The sequence below is a fragment of the Eleutherodactylus coqui genome, chromosome 1, assembly GCF_035609145.1.
Source record: "Eleutherodactylus coqui strain aEleCoq1 chromosome 1, aEleCoq1.hap1, whole genome shotgun sequence".
Lineage (NCBI taxonomy): Eukaryota > Metazoa > Chordata > Amphibia > Anura > Eleutherodactylidae > Eleutherodactylus > Eleutherodactylus coqui.
In genome coordinates, this window is record NC_089837.1 from 118,215,817 (window position 1) to 118,236,721 (window position 20,905).

Genomic DNA, 20,905 nt, shown 5'->3' on the forward strand with positions numbered 1-20,905 from the left:
CTGGCTTTCGCCGCTAAGCCTCCAACCGGGCATGGTCGTGTGTGACAACGGCCGTAAGTTGGTGGCGGCTCTGCAGCTCGGCAGCCTCACGCATGTGCCATGCCTGGCCCAAGTCTTTAATTTGGTGGTTCAGCACTTTCTGAAAAGCTACCCACGCTTGTCAGACCTGCTCGGAATGGTGCGCCGGCTCAGCGCACATTTCTGCAAGTCCAAGACGGACGCTGCCATCCTGCGGACCCTGTAACATTGGTTTAATCTGCCAGTGCACCGACTGCTGTGCGACGTGCCCACACAGTGGAACTCTATGCTCCACATGTTGGCCAGGCTCTATGAGCAGCGTAGAGCTATAGTGGAATACCAACTCCAACATGGGCGGCGTAGTGGGAGTCAGCCTCCTCAATTCTTTACAGAAGAGTGGGCCTGGTTGGCAGACATCTGCCAGGTCCTTGGAAACTTTGAGGAGTCTACGCAGATGGTGAGTGGCGATGCTGCAATCATTAGCATCACCATTCCTCTGCTATGCCTCTTGAGAAGTTCCCTGCAAATGATAAAGGCAGGCGCTTTGCGCTCGGAAACGGAGGCGGGGGAAGACAGTATGTCGCTGGATAGTCAGAGCACCCTCATGTCTATATCTCATTGCATTGAGGAGGAGGAGGAGGAGGGGGAGGAGACAGCTTGGCCCACTGCTGAGGGTACCCATGCTGCTTGCCTGTCATCCTTTCAGCGTGTATGGCCTGAGGAGGAGGAGGAGGATGATCCTGAAAGTGATCTTCCTAGTGAGGACAGCCATGTGTTGCGTACAGGTACCCTGGCACACATGGCAGACTTCATGTTAGGATGCCTTTCTCGTGACCCTCGCGTTACACGCATTCTGGCCACTACGGATTACTGGGTGTACACACTGCTCGACCCACGGTATAAGGAGAACCTTTCCACTCTCATACCCGAAGAGGAAAGGGGTTCGAGAGTGATGCTATACCACAGGACCCTGGCAGACAAACTGATGGTAAAATTCCCATCCGACAGCGCTAGTGGCAGAAGGCGCAGTTCCGAGGGCCAGGTAGCAGGGGAGGCGCGGAGATCAGGCCGCATGTACAGCACAGGCAGGGGAACACTCTCCAAGGCCTTTGCCAGCTTTATGGCTCCCCAGCAAGACTGTGTCACCGGTTCCCAGTCAAGGCTGAGTCGGCGGGAGCAGAGGGAGAGGGTGTTTAGTGCGGCTGGGGGAATCATCACGGATAAGTGTACCTGCCTGTCAACTGACAGTGCCGACAGGCTTACGCTCATAAAGATGAACAAAGCCTGGATTTCCCCAGACTTCTCTTCTCCACCAGCTGACAGCAGCGGTACCTAAACAATACGTAGGCTGCACCCGCGGATGGAAGCATCGTTCTCTATTACCATCAAAAACGGGGACCTTTTAGCTTCATCAATCTGTGTATTATATTCATCCTCCTCCTCCTGCTCCTCCTCCTGAAACCTCACGTAATCACGCCGTACGGGCAATTTTTCTTAGGCCCACAAGGCTCAGTCATATTACTTTAGTAAACAATGTTTATACGTTTCAATTCTCATTAAAGCGTTGAAACTTGCAGCTGAACCAATTTTTATTTTAACTGGGCTGCCTACAGGCCTACTTACAAATTAAGCCACATTAACCAAAGCGATTAATGGGTTTCACCTGCCCTCTTGGCTGGGCATGGGCAATTTTTCTGAGGTACATTAGTACTGTTGGTACACCAATTTTTTTGGGCCCTCGCCTACAGTGTAATCCTAGTAATTTTTATGGGCTTCGCCTGCACTCATGGTACAGCAAGGTGTGTGGGGTTGGCCTACACTTTTGCTACATAAACATAAATGTAACTGGGGCCTTGTCTATACTGCAACTACTGAAATGTGAAAGAGACTGTTATCTCCCTAAACTGCTGCAACGGGAATGTTACTGTGGCCTGCTACTACTACTGAAATGAAGCTAATACTGTGCTCCCCCTATACTGCTGCTTCGGAATTGTTACTGGGGCCTGTCTGGACTGCTACTACTACTGAAATGGAACTAATACTGTGCTCCCCCTATAATGCTGCTAGTGATATGTTACTGGGGCCTGTCCCTAATGCTACCGCTGAAATGTTACTAATTCTGGGCTCTACCTATACCGCTGCTAATGCTATGTCACTGGGGTGTGGAAACGGAGGCTTCCCAAAGACATGATGGTGGCGAGGCCATTTCCCACCAATGCGGTTACTGTTAAGGTGCATATAACCACGGACATGTGGAGAGGACACCTAGTGCCTCAAAAACATCCCCCTCCTCCTCCAACAATGAAAACATTCTTGGCAAATACCTTTGCATTGGTCCGTCTGGTGGCAGTCCAAGAATTTCACCTTTACCGACACAACAAAAGAGCCCCCCCACCATCCCCCCGACTCGGCCCACTTAATCCTGGCCACATTCCGAAAACCAACTAAATAAAACCGCGCTATTAGGTCCGCAGTCGCCACCACATTCCCACCAACGCGGTTACTGTTAAGGTACATATTACCAGTTACTAGGGCATGCACTGTGGGCCGAAGCACACCTATATTGTATGTGACGTTAGCTCTGCTGAGCAGGGCACTCCAATGGGATACATTTATGTACCGCCGATGGGTTCCAGGGAGCCACCCATGCTGTGGGTCCACAGGGACTTCACATTAGGGAGTTGTACCTGCCAGTGTCTATGTATTAAAAACCCCGGTCAGACTGGGGCATGCAGTGTGGGCCGAAGAGCACCTGCATTTAATCGGACGTTACCTCAGCTGTGATGGGCAATGCAATGGGATATATTTATGTACCGCTGGTGGCTTCCTGGGACCCACCCATGCTGTCAGTCCACACGGAGTTGTAACTGCATGTTTCCACTTCTAAAGAACCCCAGTCTGACTGGGGCATGCAGTGTGGGCCGAAGCCCACCTGCATTAAACCTGACGTCACCTCAGCTGTGATGGGCAATGCAATGGGATATATTTATGTACCGCCGGTGGGTTCCAGGGAGCCACCCATGCTGTGGGTCCACAGGGACTTCACATTAGGGAGTTGTACCTGCCAATGTCTATGTATTAAAAACCCCGGTCAGACTGGGGCATGCAGTGTGGGCCGAAGACCACCTGCATTTAATTGGACGTTCCCTCAGCTGTGATGGGCAATGCAATGGGATATATTTATGTACCGCCGGTGTCTTCCTCGGACCCACCCATGCTGTCGGTCCACACGGAGTTGTAACTGCATGTGTCCACTTCTAAAGAACCCCAGTCTGACTGGGGCATGCAGTGTGGGCCGAAGCCCACCTGCATTAAACCTGACGTCACCTCAGCTGTGATGGGCAATGCAATGGGATATATTTATGTACCGCCGGTGGGTTCCAGGGAGCCACCCATGCTGTGGGTACACAAGGAATTCCCATTGCGGAGTTGTACCTGCCTGTGACTATTTATAAAAAAACCCGGACTGACTGGGGCATGCAGACACCTTGACAGAATGAATAGTGTGTGGCACATGGGTTCCCCATTGCTATGCCCACGTGTGCAGCTCATGATGAAGGTGGCACAGGATTGGATTTCTCATTGCTTCTGTACAGCATTGTGGGCTATCGCCGCGCCCCTTTTAAAGAGGGTCGCTGCCTGGCCGTGCCAACCCTCTGCAGTGTGTGCCTGCGGTTCCTCATGGCAGACGCACTTATAAATAGACATGAGGGTGGTGTGGCTATGAGGCCAGCGTGTGGCATGAGTGCAGCTGAAGGCTGCGCAGAGACACTTTGATGTGCGCTGTGGACACTGGGTCGTGTGGGGCGGTTGGGCAGCATGTAACCCAGGAGAAGTGGCAACGGAGTGTCATGCAGGCAGTGATTGTGCTTTGTTGGAGGTAGAGTGGTGCTTAGCTAAGGTATGCCTTGCTAATGAGGGTTTTTCAGAAGTAAAAATTGTTGGGAGGGGGGGCCCACTCTTGCCGCTATTGTGGCTTAATAGTGGGACCTGTGAACTTGAGATGCAGCCCAACATATAGCCCCTCGCCTGCCCTATCTGTTTCTGTGTCGTTCCCATCACTTTCTTGAATTGCCCAGATTTTCACAAATGAAAACCTTAGCGAGCATCGGCGATATACAAAAATGCTCGGGTCGCCCATTGACTTCAATGGGGTTCGTTACTCGAAACGAACCCTCGAGCATCGCGAAAAGTTCGTCTTGAGTAACGAGCACCCGAGCATTTTGGTGCTTGCTCATCTCTAGTCATCAATACCTAATGTGCCAGACAAACCCTCTAATACAATTGAGGAATATGCCATCTATATTTACATGAGACATAAATTCTAAATGTACAATAAAAAGTGACATTTCTTGGATGTTATTCCAATTTTAATGTGATTGTTAGGGGATTAAGGACTAGGACAGTGTGAGTTTAAGGACCATTCAAATGAGTGAATGAGGCCTTGATGTGTTGTCCTTTTTATTTTTGCTATTTTGTGGGATGCAAACATTCACATTTAAATTTATCTAATTTTGATTCTTGGGGTAGCGACCACAAATAACCACCAGAAATCCTCATTTTTTTAATCAGTTCATCACTAACTTAACTGAAGACGATATATTTGAAATATAGGCTGTGACATGTTAATTATAAAGATATTCTCTGTAGCTTTTCATTCATTCATTCATTCATTCATTCATTTATTTAGCTTTAACAACCATATGTTGGTGCTTACTTTTGGAATATGAAATTGGGCCCAGGAAACTATCAAGCGCTGCCTGCCATAGCACTAAATATTTATAACAAATAAATATATTTAATATTTGCGCTCTCCAAATGCATTCAGAATGTTATTACAATGTTACCTGAGCTCTGCCGGTATTTGTAAGTTGATGAATTTTACATCAACTTACGAATAATGATGGAGCTCAAGTAACATTGCAATACCATTCCGAATGCATTTGAAGAGCGCAAATATTACGTATCATCATTTATTTATTAATACAAAACTTTATTTTTATTTTTTATTCACATTTTTTGTCCTACATAGAGAATTTAAAATTTTTTCAACTAACAATATGCTGGCCTACTTCTGCATTCCAGCATATTGTGGCTTTGCATAGAAATATAGAAATATGCACAAACCAACCATTAGGGCATACTACAAGTATCCCAAACAGACATATACATGAGATAGTCTGGGAGACCTTTGTTAGGTCCAGGCCTGTCTCTATGCTGATGCCAGCCACAACAGTTGTGCCACCGGGGTCAATGATCACTGCTACACAAGGAAGGGGGGTTCTTTTATGTACAGTGCTGTGACCATATTCATTTGCAGCACTGAAGAGGTTTAATCCAGCATACTTGAGATTATTATGATGAAAACGTACATCACGGTGCAGCCACTAGCAGCTGGCCGAAATGGACATTTCCATCATGGATCGGGAACATGATAGCCTCTAAGTGGAAAGCAGGTAAAGGTAAAATCCCCTGACCGACTCCTAGGGTGATGTCACATTGTGATGTTTTCTTGGCAGACTGTTTTTGTGGTGGTTTGCCATTGTCTTCCTCATCTTTACCCCCACCAAGCTGGGTACTCCTTTTACCGACCTCGGAGGGATGGAAGGCTGAGTCAACCTTTAGCCGGCTACTTAAACCAAGTGGAAAGCAGTGTGGTTTTATATAACAGTTGTATAGCTTTCCAGCCACTAAGTGCCAGAACATTCGGTGATCACATTTGCAGGTGATTACTATTATATTAAACACTTTTTTTCTCCCATGATCTTTATAGCATTTTTGCTCTTCTTGCTTAGACTGAGCAACTAATACCATGCATTGTCTTCACTAGAGGATTATACAACCTGTAGGATGGATGGTCTGTCTGAGTTACAGTCACTGTGTTCTGCAAAGAACTAAAATTTACCATACTTCAATTTATTAAAGGGGTTATTTTTTCTTATTAATGGGATCAGAATTTTAAAAAGGGTCATCTTTTAGAAGAAACAGTGGCATCATATCTTTAGGCTTCCAATTTACAATAATATATAATATTTTTATGTCAACTTTTTTGCTGCACAGAGTGAGAAAGCATTGATTTTGTATCCAGAAAAATTGGAGTCCTTAACAACATTCAAGAAAAGTTACCGGTGAACTTTTCCTCATACAGTAGTTTTCACTTGAAGGTTACAATCTCCAATTTTTATAACCCACAACAGAGTATGTTTTGAGCTTTAAATATTCATAGGCACTATTTTTTATGTCCTCTGCCAATAACACATGAAGCATACCTAATTTATATGATGGCCAACACATACTCTGTGTCATAAACTACAATGTACTATCAAAAGCTCATCGACTGTGGTGCCAGCTTGTTATATTTTTACAAAGACAGCAATTATGTAAATAACTAGTGTTGAGGAAGAGCTATGATATTGATCTTGGCAGCCAATCAAATGTTTGTCTTCACTTTGTTTCTTCTAGCAAGTATACATTGTAATTGGCTGTATTGGATATCTGGGCTCGTATTCTGACTAGTTTTAATACAACTATGTTTTTGCAATGCCAAAATTAGAGAAACCATGTGGAGACAAAACATGGGTATTCTAGTTTGTTTCCATCCCTCTCTCTGAATGAAGGCAGGCTTTATTTATGTCCTGTGCTATTCTTTTAACAGTGCACTGCACATAGGAAAGCATGCTTCTACAAATACTGCATAAGGGCTCAGTCCCACGGGCGCATCGGCGCCCATGTTACTGCAAGTAGCAGACGGCCGTACCTGAAGACGGACATCTCTCTACAGCGCCGGAGGAAAGAACATGTGACCGGCTTCATTGCCGGTCATGTGTTCTACGATCAGCGCTGGAGAGAGACGTCTGTCTTCAGGAACGGCCGTCTTCTTTCTGCAGTAACAGCTCAGTCACACGGGCGCATCGGCGCCGGTGTAGGGGTGCCGATGCGCCCATGTGACTGAGCCCTAAGATGTATTAATGCAAACAAAAGTAACATAGGCATCAATTTTTTAGACTAAGCACTAAGCTTCCAGAAAGTGCTTTAACCCCCTACAACATATTTGGTATAATCATATCTGTAAAGACCTGTACAATAAATTGAACACATTATTCTGTACAGCAAAAAACGTAAAACAAACCTGAAAGACGGAGGCAAAATGCTTATTTTGTCACTTTTGCCTACCAAAAAAGGCAATAAAAGTGATTTTAAAAAATGCCGTATGTACTCCAGTATGGTACCAATAAAAACTCAGCTCATTACGCAAAAACAAGCCCTCTTAGACCTCCATCTATGAAAAAATAACAATTCACAAAAAAGGGTTTTATCGTGCAAAAGTGGAATTGATGTGCTTTCTCTCCCTGCCCTCCAAAAAAAGTTAATAAAAGTTTTACAATATATTACATTTACCTAAAAATAGTACCAATACAAACTACGGTTCACCGCGCAAAAAACAAGCCCTCATACGGCCATGTCAATGGAAAAATAAAAACGTTAGGGCTTTTGCAAAGTGGAGATGAAATTCCCCAAAAATCAATGCTTCCTTGTGGGCAAAATTGGCCATGTCCTTAAAGGGGTTGTCTCGCGAAATCAAGTGGGGTTAAACACTTCTGTATGGCCATATTAATGCACTTTGTAATATACATCGTGCATTAATTATGAGCCATACAGAAGTTATTCACTTACCTGCTCCGTTGCTAGCGTCCTCGTCTCCATGGTTCCGTCTAAATTCGCTGGCAGCTTGCTTTTTTAGACGCGCTTGCGCAGTCCGGTCTTCTCCTTTCAGCACGAGCCGCTTCAGTGTGCTCGCCGCTACAGCTCTTCTGCGCATGCACAGACGAGCTGTCACTGCTCAGGAGCGCGCTGGAGCGGCCATTCTGTACCATCCTCTGTTAGAGGAAGGTGCAGAGCCGCCCAGCTGTCCCGAGAAGCCGCCCAGCTGTCCCGCCGTCCTGCCGTCCTGCCGCCCAGGTAAGTGATGGGCCGGGGGGGCTGTCGTTGTGCCGGGGGGGCTGCCGCTGTGCCGGGGGGGGGGGGCTGTCTCTGTGCTGGGGGGGGGCTGCCGCTGTGCCGGGGGGGCTGCCGCTGTGCCGGGGGGGGCTGCTGTTGTGCCGGGGGGGGGCTGCCGCTGTGCCGGGGGGGGCTGCCGCTGTGCCGGGGGGGGGGGGCTGCGCCGGGGGGGGGCTGCGTCGGGGGGGGGGGCTGCGCCGGTTACCTGCTGCCTGGCGGTGGGTGACTGTGTGCCGTGGTCGGTCGCGTTCAATCCAGGGGTCCGGTCGGCGGCTGCGGGGCGTCTGGTTGTCAGGGAGACACAGCTGGTAGCGTCTCGGGAGCGCGCACGTCGGGCTACAGCAAGCGAAGGGAAAAGAGCTGGCGGCCATCTTGGGAAAATTTTTATAAGTTGCTAAAACGCTGGAACTGTAAGTAGAAACCAGCTAGAAAAGTCATTTACAGGGGGGCTTCGTAATGTATGCTTAATAAGGGGGACTGGGCAAAAAAATAAATTCACTGCTTCCTCGAGACAACCCCTTTAAGGGGTTAAGAATAGTAGATTTAAATTTTGGGTATTTCTGCCTTATATTGAAGGTAAATTAGCTGCAAGGCAATTAGTTGATCTGAATCCATTACAGCCCCATATATTTTCTGATTAGCAAATCTCCATCTAATTAAATCGCCTTCATGTTAATAATTAGTTTTCAGGCTCTAAATTAATAATGAAATATACACAAATATAGAACAACAAATGAGGACTATATGCACAGGATCTGGCGACATCCCTGTAAATCATTCTCACGTATAAATTATTGATACAATTAAATATTGTTTACTTAGCTCCATAGTGAGGGATGCAATAACACCACACAAGCGTCTCGTCTCCATTCTATTTTAGTACCCCTTAGCATAAAAACTCAAAGATGTCTGCAGTTTGCATTTCTTATTGTTTCAGTTAAAAGGTTAACAGACAAAGCAATATTTCCCTGGATTAAGCTGGTCAAGATTTCGGTGCAGAAAGCCCAACAGTTAGGTTGGTTTGGAGCCTCTTTCTCACTTCCCCCTCAGGTATCTTGTTTAGCCTTCAGTTACATGTCCGGTAATGTTGAAATCAGATATGAATCTACTAGTCACAGTATTATTTGCAGGTAAGATGAACCAGAGGAAGGTGACATAAAAGTCCCTACATCAGTATCCCAGTATATTCTTTAGTAATGCTACTTGGATTTCCTTCCTGCTTGGACTTCAACCCCTATAGACAGAAAAGTAATGCCTGGCTTAAAAGATTGTGACTAGAGATGAGCGAGCGTACTCGCTAAGACAAATTACTCGAGCGAGCATTGCCATTTTCGAGTACATGCCCGCTCGTGCCAAAAGATACGGGGGCTGGCGGGGGTGAGCGGTGAGTTGCGGGAGTGAGTATGGGGTAGCGGGGAAAGGGAGAAATCTCCCCCCCCCCCCCCCGCTCTTCCCCGCCACCTACCGCCCCCCCCCCCCCCGGCCCCGAATCTTTTGGAACGAGCGGGCATGTACTCGAAAATGGCAATACTCGCTCGAGTAATTTGCCTTAGCAAGTATGCTCGCTCATCTCTAATTGTGACCATATCCAAATGTGCAAAATATAAACTTGTTTTATTCCTGCTAACAAATTTGCTCAGTAGTTTTAGCCTTTCAATATCTGGGCAATATCTGCCTGGAGTTTTTATGTTATCCCCATGTTTGCATGGGATTCCTGCCACATTCCAAAAGCATAGCAGGGTAGTGGACTTCAAAGGTTCTTGAGAAATAACTGCATGGAGAATAAGCACAGTCAGGGTAAAGCTAATTCCATTAGTTTGGGGTTCTAGTTGGGGAACTAGAGACAGTACATCTGGCGAGCTTGGAGTTTTTCTAAGGCTTCCAAATATGTTCGAAATTAGGAGGTTGTCTATCTTCCAAAGCCACCGATTCTTCTAGCCTGCAGATTGTATCTAGTTTGTTGATTAATTAGAAAAGTTTGACTAAGGGAGGTTCCCGTTTACTCGGAGTGTCGGAATAAGCAGTTTGGCGGCTATGATTATTTGTGTAGCTAAATCATCTTTTTTGCATCTGAAAGACTTCAGAGGGCGGCAAAGAAGGATAAGAGAGGCAGTGAGCAGACAATCTTTACCAGTCACTCTTTTATGGAGATCAGAAGCTCCGCTCCTAAAGTCTTGAATCTTGGAGCAATCTACGCAGCAAAGGAGCTGCATTGCCAACATCTATTGGAGGTAGATAAATTTAGCCTATAGAGAGGTTCTGGTGTCCGGTGCCAGCTTGTGAGAGTTTTGTAGAGGTTTTCTTGTATCCTTATGCATCTGAAAAAATTGTGTGAATGTCCAAGCATGGAGGTATTCTCCTCATTTGAAAAAGTGGTGCCTAACTCTTTCTCCCGGGCAAGTAAGTAACTAGGCTTATTAGGGATATTGCTAAGAAGACTTGAGTATATTTTCAATATTATCCTTTTAGGTAATGAGGGGAGCAGCCCATATATTTCTAGCCAAGTAGGTTCTCCCAAGATAGTAAATTTGGTAAGAAACAGTTGGCACATTTCTTTGAATGCAAAGTCACATAGAAAGTTAGTAGTATAAACTAAAGATTGGGCATGTGAAATATTAGCACATGAAGTGACTTGTTTTAAAAGCTACACTAAGGGCGCCCACCCACTGGCGTTTTTTTTCACAGCGAAATTCGCAGGTTTTTTTTTTCTGCAGGGGGTCTATGGGACTTGTAATGTAAAAACCGCGATCGCGCAAAATCGCGATTTACCGCGATATCGCGATTTTGCGCGATCGCGATTTTAGCTTTGCATGTCCCGTAGCCCAAAGACCCCTGCAGAAATAAAAAAACGCTGCGAATTTCGCAGTAAAAAAACGCTAGTGGGTGGGCACCCTAAGGCCTCCTTCCCACGAACGGATTTACGCCGCGTAAATTCGAGGCAAAAATCCGCTGCGTTGCCTCCTGCTATTAGGTTCTATTGAACCTAATAGCTCAATGCTCACGATGCGGAATTCCACCGCGGAATTTCGCACCGTGAAATCTCCCGTCCTCACCCGCGGGTGTACGCGCTGACGGCTTCCATTGCAGTCAATGGAAGCCGTCCGTTCACGCTATCTCCCGCTGTAACACAGCGGAAGATAGCGTGAAAACGCTTTCCCGCCTACCGCCGCCGCGTCATATGACGCGGCCGGCGCGTCACGTGACACGGCCGGCCGCGTCATGTGACGCGGTGGGCGTGTCACATGACGCAACGGCGGTGGGCGGGGAAGCGTCTTCACGCTATCTTCCGCTGGTAAGTATGGGGTCTCTGGGGGGCGCCGTGACGGGCTTCACTGCAGAATATTCCGCGGCGGAGCCCGTCACGCTCGTGTGAAGCCGGCCTAACAGTGGTTGTTTGGAGTTCTTTCCAGCAGTGTAGGGTAGTATGCGCCTTCCCTAGCTAAAAGGGACGGAAGCTTCAGGGAGCTAAAGGGGAAATCTGAAGGATGAGGGGGAAAAGAAAGTTGCAAAAAACTTCTACGGTGCCTTGTAAGTGAGCTAATGGTTTGGAGCAGACTATGTTCAATTGTGGGATACCATAGAAGACCCATAAGGTGTCGACCTAAAAGGGATCTTTCTAGAAAAAGGTATAAGTAGGTTCCCTGGATCCTGGCTAAGCAGCTCTATCTGCTTTATAAAGATGGGGGTCTGGGAGCCCCATACCTCCATTTGAATGTTTCAGTATCAGCGGTCTGTGTGGTAGTTTAGGTGTGCTATTCTTCCAGAGGAAGTGGGTGAATATATGTCTAACTGCGCAGAAAAAAAGATTGGGGGATATAAATAGGTATCATCTCTGGAACCTACAATATTTTTGGTAGAATGTAATATTTATTATAGTTTTTTTATCCCTACCCAGGGAAGCATAAAGACATTGATTGAGCTGAGATGTGTACTAATTTTGGCCAGGAGAGGTTGATACCTAAATACTTTATGAGGTGATTTGGCCATTTGAAGGGAGCCAGGCTATGAAGAGTCCTAGGTGTATTATGCGGTACTGATATGTTAAGAATCTTTGACTTTGAGTAGTTTATTTTCAAATTAGAAAAAAAGCCAAATCGCTGGAAAAATGGAGAAAAAAACATCACCGGGAGTTTATGGCCCTTGGTACAAAATGCATGAAAGAACATACTGCTAAATTGAACTCATTACTGTCCCAGATCTCCACAATGGAATGCATAGGCAAGCTCTCTGCTGCAGGGAGGGTGCAGAAGGACTTAACGGCACTCAGAAGGGAGTTGAAAGATCTACTAAATATTTACTTGACTTGGCTTTAACAGCGATGCTCTTTCAAATTTTATGCGCATGGAGACAAACGCTCTAAAGTCATGTCTGCTCTGCTTTTTAAAAAAGCTATATATAATATTCCTTTATTGAGGAGATCAGAACTCCCTCTGGCTCTTTGGTCAGTAAAGTTGACCACATATTATGAAGAAAATTCTGTCATTCTACAGCTCTCTCTATGGCCTTCCAGATCACCCAGAATTTGTCTCGTTTTGTCTTAATTTTACATACAGAATTCGAAAATGTGTCCTGGTCTGATTGCGGGTCTCCTGACCAAAATTCTGAAAATAATATGCTCCCATTATGCTGGATTTTAGGTCAGGATACCCACGGTCTGGCCAGGAGACGCTTCTGTATTATGTACGTAAAACAGAGGCCAACTACAGCAGTGTAGTTAGCCCCTTAGCTGGAGCACCAGCATTGTATTCAGCTGCAACTTCCTTGACTGTGCACAGCCCATTGGTCAGACTGATTCTAGACATATGTCATTTATACTCTAACAACTTCTTTAAGATCATGTATTGCAGAAAGCTATCACAGTCAAGTTTAACATTGCTAAATTTTGTTTGCCTCTTTTTCATTTCCCGTGATGACTTATACTCGGACTATAGTAATTTTTGCTCTGAAAACACACAAGTACCAAAACTTTCTGGTGGGATTTGGAGAACCATCAAAAAGACAAAAAAAATGTAGTATAGGCTTATTATTTTAATTACTGCCTCAAGCAGCATGTATATCAGAAAGAACTTGCTTGTGTACATTAGCAAATCTCTTTTTCATGTTGGAGGACACACTAAAGGCAAACAGAGTGAAACTGAATCAATATGAGACCAAAATGGCAAGCAATTAGTCTAAGGCAGTCATATGCATATACTTTAGTTTATTCGGTGTAATCCCTTTTAAGAATATGACCACTTTATAGATACAATATATAAACATACTCTTCATCCAATCATTAATGGGCCTTAGCATGGAGCACAAGGAACACAGTGGAAAAACTATATTTCATTAGACCACTTAAGGGCTCAGTCAGACGAGCATTTTTTTCACAGATGTATAGGCACGTGGAAAAAAAATGCATAACGCATGTATACAAAACGCATGGCCAAAGCTAAAATTCACATATAAATAGTGCGGCCCCATTGAAAGCAATGGGATAGGATCCCCTGCTGCAGGATTCCTTGGATGTCAAAACCCCTGGATGCTGTCACATTCAGGGGTTTCACCTTGTTGTCAATGGGGCCGATGGCAGCCGCGCTGGCCCCATTGACAACATAGGGAGAAGATCGCGCTCCTCTGCCACTGCTGTGACAGCAGCAGCAGGGGATTCCTTCATCCCTGCAGGGAGTCCCCTCATCACTGAACACTGTGACAGCACTGTCACAGTGTTAAGTGATGAGGAGACTCCCCGCGGGGATGAAGGAATTCCCTGCCACAGCTGTCACAGCAGTGGCAGAGGAGCACCATGATATCCCATTGCTTTCAATGGGGCTGGTGCTGCTGCCGCCCCATTGAAAGCAATGGGATGAAGGCAACCCCCGCAGGGATGAATGGCTGTGATTGTTCTCAGCGCTCAGCCAATCAGAGGCAGCAATTCCAGGAGACGGGGATTTTTCAATCCCTGGCCAGAAGAAAATGAAGAAGGATTTCTACTAAGTTGCATCGCATCTTTTGTAGGTGCAAATTTTAGCACTTTTAAAAAACAGACATGTGACCACTTTTATTGCACAAAGCATTGGTTCTAACAGAGCCATTTTTTAAACGCACCTATATATGCTTGTCTGATTGAGCCCTCATTAGAGTTTTTTAACAACTCTGACCATTATAATACCCTAAGTAATTGGTTGTTCTGACCCCACTTCACAGTCTCTGATGATGTACTAGGGGACTTTTACACAGGATGACTGCCGGTCACTTAAGCGCCCAACAGCCCTTCCAACAATTATCGCTCCTGTGCTTTCACATAGGATATAATCACTCATTGAATGGAGATGGAGTGCTGAAGAGATCATTCATGAATGACTGCCTGTTTAAGCAGACTAAGGCCCCTTTCACTTGAGCGTTTAATCGTGGCTATTTTGCCACGATAAAACGCCGGCCGAAAATCGCAACTATCTTATTGGATTCCAATGCATCCGTTCAGATGGGTGATTTTACAGTGCATAAAATCGGCAGGCCGGAAATGACAGCGCATATGGTGCGCATTCTGGTCGGCCACTCCGCTATTGTCCCTCTCTTGCCCTGCTGTGTACTGTGTTTACACACAATGACAGTCACACGTAATCACTCAGCGTAATTGTGCGCGATTACTCTGTGAAAATCGAGCCATGTAAAAGTACTCTGTCAAAAAATGTTAGTGTTTTCTGTTTTCTATAAAGACACGTTTTCTTAAATTACGTAATGAAGGGGCATGCATCGTTACATTGGATTTTGCAAGTCTGGATAAATATGTGAAAATTATCAAGAGAGCAATCTTATGACCAGGGGGCCACAGAACTTATAACAGCAGCACCATTAGCAGAATTCCATTTGTTTGCTCTTTGTAGGTAACTTTATGCTTATCAAATTAATAATTTCTGCATTGTAATGTTCAATACGTCATATATAGGGTTATGTACTAGTCTTAGGGCTTAGTCACACGGGCACATCGGCACCCTTACTGCAGGAAGAAGACGGCTATACTTCAAGATGGACGACTTCCCGCAGCGCTGAAGAAAGAACACATGAAGCCAGTCACATGTTCTTTCTCCCGGCGCTGCAGAGAGACGTCCCTCTTGAAGTGCGGCCGTCTCCTTCCTGCAGTAACACGGGTGCCGATGCCCGTGTGACTAAGCCCTTTTGGATAACTCCTAACACTACATTCTACTTGTTGTTCATCAGTGTGTGACTTGTCAACCCACCTTTCCTGCTCAGCATTTTAAGACATAAGCAAACAATGCTTTAAGTATAATTACTCTATCAGGGCACATGGTCCCTGAGAGTGCCTTGACTATCCTAGCCATATGAAGTTTGCAATCCATCACATTCTTGGAAGGTCTGTATTCCTAGCTAATAAGATCTAATGCTGTTAGGGAAAACATCCAATTGGGGTTTGGATGGATGGAAGAAGTTTCTCATGGCTCATTCAAAAACACTGTCCAGGGGTTGATGTGTTCTCTGATTTGTCTGTTTTAATTATAGTTTCTAATCCTTAATTAGTAAACAGATACCTCAAGCCAATATTAACACACAGCGGTCCTCCTCTCACAAACACATTGCCGCAGTGGTGCAGTCCCATCGCCAGAGTGCTGACCAGCCCCAAGGCCTATTCAGTAAGTCTCTATATAGTATTGAACCCTACACTATGATTTATAAAGATATCACAAGTCAGATTACTTTATTCCATATTAAAATGCATAGCATGCTTAAATGTATAGTGTGGCAACAAGGTAATAGCTACACTCTTGGGATCGTTGTCTTTTCTCACCAGACAGTTGGCACACGCTGAGAAACTCACTTCTACGACAAAGTGTTCTCTTCAGATTGCCTAATGACAGGGTTGTTGATGGTCTTCATAGCTAAATTTCACAGCACTTGACATTACCAACCGTGCATAGAAGCAACCAAAGAAATCCTGGTTCTCTGGCCTCTAACTAAACATTATTAGGAACTCTCTTTAATTGACCTGGTGCCTCAAACTTTGTATCACATACAATAAACTCATATCCCAGCACAGGTGGGGTCTCTTCCCCTGTTGTGGCTTGTGGTAAGTACTGTACCATACAAAGCCTCACTCTTCTTTCAGCATGGGAACCCAGAAGCTTCACATCACAATCCCATACCATGTAGCAGCACAGGGTGCGTATAGTAGCTTTTCGTGTGTGTGTCTTGTCTCTTCTCAGGTGGAGAGCCAGAGTTGGAGCCTGGGAGCTCAGAAAGCACGTTCTAACAACCTCCCACCTTTATTTAACAAGGCCATCTACAACTGGTGTGATACAAAGTTAAAGGGGTTGCCTTATATTTTCTATGTAGTGTATCAGTTTTATTAAAGGTCTATTAATATTGGCATATAAAATAGCTTCCAGTTAGCTTTGTCATATCCCATTTCTATCTATTGGCAGTGGGGTATGATAGAGCTATCTGTTAACAGCCAAATAGTCGAATATTTTTAGTTAAAATGTAATATTATTCTCAACTGTGTGATTTTTTTAAATTTTTTGTCAAGCAGGAAGAGTTGAAAGAGGATGATATGGACTGTATTGTTAACAACGATGAATTGACATCATCATATGAAGACACCCTATCTGCTTCTACCCTGCCTCCTACTGCACAGCAGGGCAGAGATGAGCAAGAGCTGGTACAGCCAGAGGGTACAGATAATGTACAAGATGGAGATCTTGGACTTGGGAGACATGACTTTTCGCTTGATAGAGCATCATATCCACCTCATCTCAGCCAGCCTGAGAACCGTGGACACATGTAACTGTTTTTAAATGCAGATCTTACATAACGTATTACATATCATATCTTGGATAAAAGATGTTTTTGTTTTTCTTGCGTGGACATAGAGCCAGGCATTTTGTTATCAATAGTTCTAAAATGTACCTTGTGAATTTACTACTTGAAGTAGTTGAAGTATTAGGATATACTAAGTTGATAGAATGGGCCTTCTTTAGGAGGGTGGGGGTGTGGGTGTTGCGGCTCCCACTGACTACTAGAACAGGCTGCTGTGCTCTGACTAGGCGCACGTAAATATTAAGCCTTTGGTTTCTTCCTAGTGAACACCTTACAGTTATCTCAGCTAGAAAAGTCTCTGTTTCTTTAATTTATATATGAACAGTTCATTTTTATACCAGCTATGTACAATTTATATCCATGATAATCATTTGTTCCCACTGTTATCAAGTTTATATATAGTATATAATGCACCACAGTCTAGGACTTTCTCCGAGTTTCTGACTTTACCATTGTGAAATTCCAAATCTCTCGTCTTCCTCACGTATATTAATATCTATATGATCATGCATGCAAATTAACCTTCCTTGAGAAGGAAGAAAACTTTTTTCGTATCAACCAAACTTAAGACAACCATCTGAAACAGAACTGTTTTGGGGTATTCGCCCTTCATCATCATGGCACAGAGTAATGGTTGGTTAAGATGCCTTAGATAGAACTCAGGGATACTGGTTGCCATTGAAGAGATCCAGCTGGTATAGAAGCTTATTTTGCAACCAATGCTTCATGGGAAAACAGTATGTAAATTAACCTTCCTACAGAAAGAAAAAAAGCTTTTTCATATCATTCAAACCATCTGTAGATAGAACTGTTTCAGAGTTTTTGCCACGCGTGCTTCTGGAGGAAGGCTAATTTACATATCTTTTTGCCATGGAACATTGCTTAAAAAAAATGAGTTTCCGTGACCCTTGTCTCTCCAATGAGAACCAGGACCAAATGAACTACCTTGATATAGAGGAAATAAATACATGTATATAACAAAAATTTAGAATTCTGCAAAAATATTTCAGATTATTATATCTTAACTTTAAACAATTATGTATTTAAAGTTATATATATGAATGTAAACCATAAGTGAAAAGTATAGATACAAATCTAAGGGTCTGTTCACATCTGTGTTAGAGGCTTTATTCAGAGCTTTTCTTACAGATTCCATCTTAAGTGATGGGAAAAATTGTGTTGCATGCAGCTGCATTTTTTTGCATGAAAGCTATAGACACCTTGGCTGAACCCAACAGGCTTGAAACTTAATCAGCATCTGTTAGGTGCCATTAGTGTCTCTCAAGCTACAGATCCGGCAAAGTGTTGTGGCTTCCATTATAAGTGGAAGCCACAACACAAATATGAACAGGTCTTTATATAGTGGAGACAATTGATAGTTTTATTGTCACCAGTTTTGTGGCTAAAGTGATATCAGATGTTCATGAAATTAGAACGATACGTTGGACTTACCCTTCCCAAAAATAATTTCATGGAATATAAGACATTGAAATAAAGTACAACAATAATGGCCAGGGCTAATAAAAATGATATCCAAATCTTAAATGAGTTTTACTACCATTAAAAGTTGTGGTATATGACTAGAATATGCCATCACGTCCTTTATCGCTGCAGATCCAACTGCCAAGTTCCACAGTGATCTCCAGGATAAGGGGGCACAGGGCCAGTGCTGTACCTCCTTCTCAGTTTTTCCTCAAACTGCAGATCTGGTCTTTTATTGCTGGGTATCTAATAGATACCCAGCACATAGATAATGTGCTAATAGATAGCACACAATCTATTCAGTATAACTAATCCCATTGTCCTTGGGATTGACAAGCAATGCCACCATCAGGACAAAACAGATGGTACTGTACTGAGGAGCTATGAATGCAAATACGGGATTCACATTCCTCTTGCATTTGCCGCCCACCTTCTCATGGGACCCTTATCTAGCAGGAACAGGTTGGGTGCTCATCTGTCAGAGACACCAAGAATCTGGGGAAGAAGACAGAAGCTGTCTTTAACTACTCCTGCCCTTTCTTCTGCAGGTTTGATAGGTGCTATGTAGAGAATAGAGGAAGCAGAAAATGCCTTTTCCACTATTCGACCCAGAAAATCATGTGTTCGCTTGTGCCCCCTGGCATGGCAGAGTTACTGGGTCTTAGCAGAGCCTAGTCCAGCTCTATTAGTGACTAATGTCACTATAAGGGAATGTTTCTGTTGATGTACCACTTACAGTGGAAAATTGGTAAGTTAAAAAACAAATGACATTGTGAATGTTCCCCAGAGTTCTTATTTGACGTCATGGCGGACATATATGTCAAAAAAATAGTTGCAAAAATAAGTTTTAAAAAAACATGCAATAAAATAAAAATGTATGTATATATATTTATATATATATATATATATATATATATATATATATATATAAAGGATCACCACCCATGCAAACCTAAGCTATCAGCATGTCCGCCCTATAAGCCGAGACTATACAAATTATATATTAAAGCATCTGGAACAAAACGGAGAAGACAATCTTATACTTTCTTTTTTTAAATAAAGAAATATAAATTTAAATATATTGTTTTCACTTTTTCTACACACTGGGGCTTATTTACTAACACTGTCTAAAAGACAGACAGTGTAAACTTAGACTAGATAGTCTTAAAATGCACCAAATATATCACTGAATGATAAATATGTCGAATTTCAAGACTGTCTAGTCTAAGTTTAGATGACTATTAATTGGCTTAGTTGACGCCAAAAATTTGCTAAAAATTGTAGCACATTTTGTAGCAATTTGACGCAACTAGGCCACGCCCTTTTTTTGTCAAGTCAAAAAAACTGTTCAAAAGGTAACATATAAATGTGGCGCAAGCATATAAGACAGTTTTCTGGCATAATTTATACCATAAAACTGACAATAAATAAGTCCCATTATCTGTAATAAAAAAAAACTTTAAAAAAAAATGAAAAAAAGGTATTAAAAATAGCTCAATATGTCAGGAAAATAAACACAGGAATAAAAATTTGGCAGCATAAGAAAAAAAAAAAATCGGCCCATAAAATCATCACCTGCGTAAAACTCAAAAGTGCCTGGTCCTTTAGGAATATAACACCCTGCTCTGTGAAGGGTTATTCTGTGCACCATCATTAGTAACACACTTGCTCTAAAATATTGTTTGCATCACTTTTGATAAATGACCCACAGTAAACCTTAGAAGAGTGCTAGAAGTGAATGAATGAATTAGTTCATTTTACATATATAAATTGTATGAGTCTTTTTTTTTTCTTTTTTATAATAGAAAATAATTGAGTATTATCAAGATTAAACTGTAAACCTAATTAATGGCCCGTGTGTGAACAAGTATAAGAAAATCCATAAATACTATCTATAAGCAATTAATTCTTTCAGAAAAATAAATTGCTGCATAAACTGTAGAGATTAAAGTCAGGGATTCATTTAATAGAGTGACATATATTCCTGTCACTAGAAATGGCAATACATTACCTGCTGTTGTCATTTCCAGTATCACACCAGCTATTTAAAGTAATTGTGAGCCCACTAGACTCCATAATGCACACAGGTAGCCCTCAGACGCCAGCAATTTTATCTGAAGCTTACAGTACCTATCATTTAGTTTCTTTCTAATCTTACTAGAATCAAAATCCCATGCTTCCCTTCACATGGCCATAGAGTTAAAGGCGTAGTACCACCTTGGCTTTTCATAGCCGAGATAGGAAACTTCTGCCACGGCTATGGGCCACGCGGCTGGAGCCTACAAGTTACGGCAACAGAGTAGTGTTCACTGCTTCTGTAGGACCTATTCATTTCAATGGAAGCTACAGAAAGAGCACAGAGCTAAAAGCTTTGCTCTTTCCAAAAGCTGGTCAGAACTGAACTTCCAAGTTTTCCGTCTCAGCCGTGTTGAAAAGCCACAGTGGGAATATTGAACAGCTGAAGATTATTGAATATAGATTAACCCTTTCTAATCCACTGTATTACGTCTGAAGACATTCTGATTGTTGCCTGTACAGCTCCGATGTTGTAAGACGTGCGGCAGGGTATTCTTACTGTATATTACTGGCCGCT

At 43.4% G+C, this 20,905-nt stretch overlaps 1 protein-coding gene across 1 annotated transcript in view; it reads left to right on the plus strand.

Moving 5' to 3' along the window:
- Window positions 1-19,143, plus strand: part of SLC9A9 (solute carrier family 9 member A9) — a 693,984-nt gene extending 674,841 nt beyond the window's left edge. Inside the window, exons 15-16 of the mRNA XM_066599390.1 lie at window positions 15,542-15,647; window positions 16,544-19,143. Of these exons, the coding sequence (XP_066455487.1) occupies window positions 15,542-15,647; window positions 16,544-16,798 (361 nt within the window). The 3' untranslated portion in view covers window positions 16,799-19,143. The remainder of the gene's footprint in view (window positions 1-15,541; window positions 15,648-16,543) is intronic.
- Window positions 19,144-20,905: the final 1,762 nt, after the last annotated feature.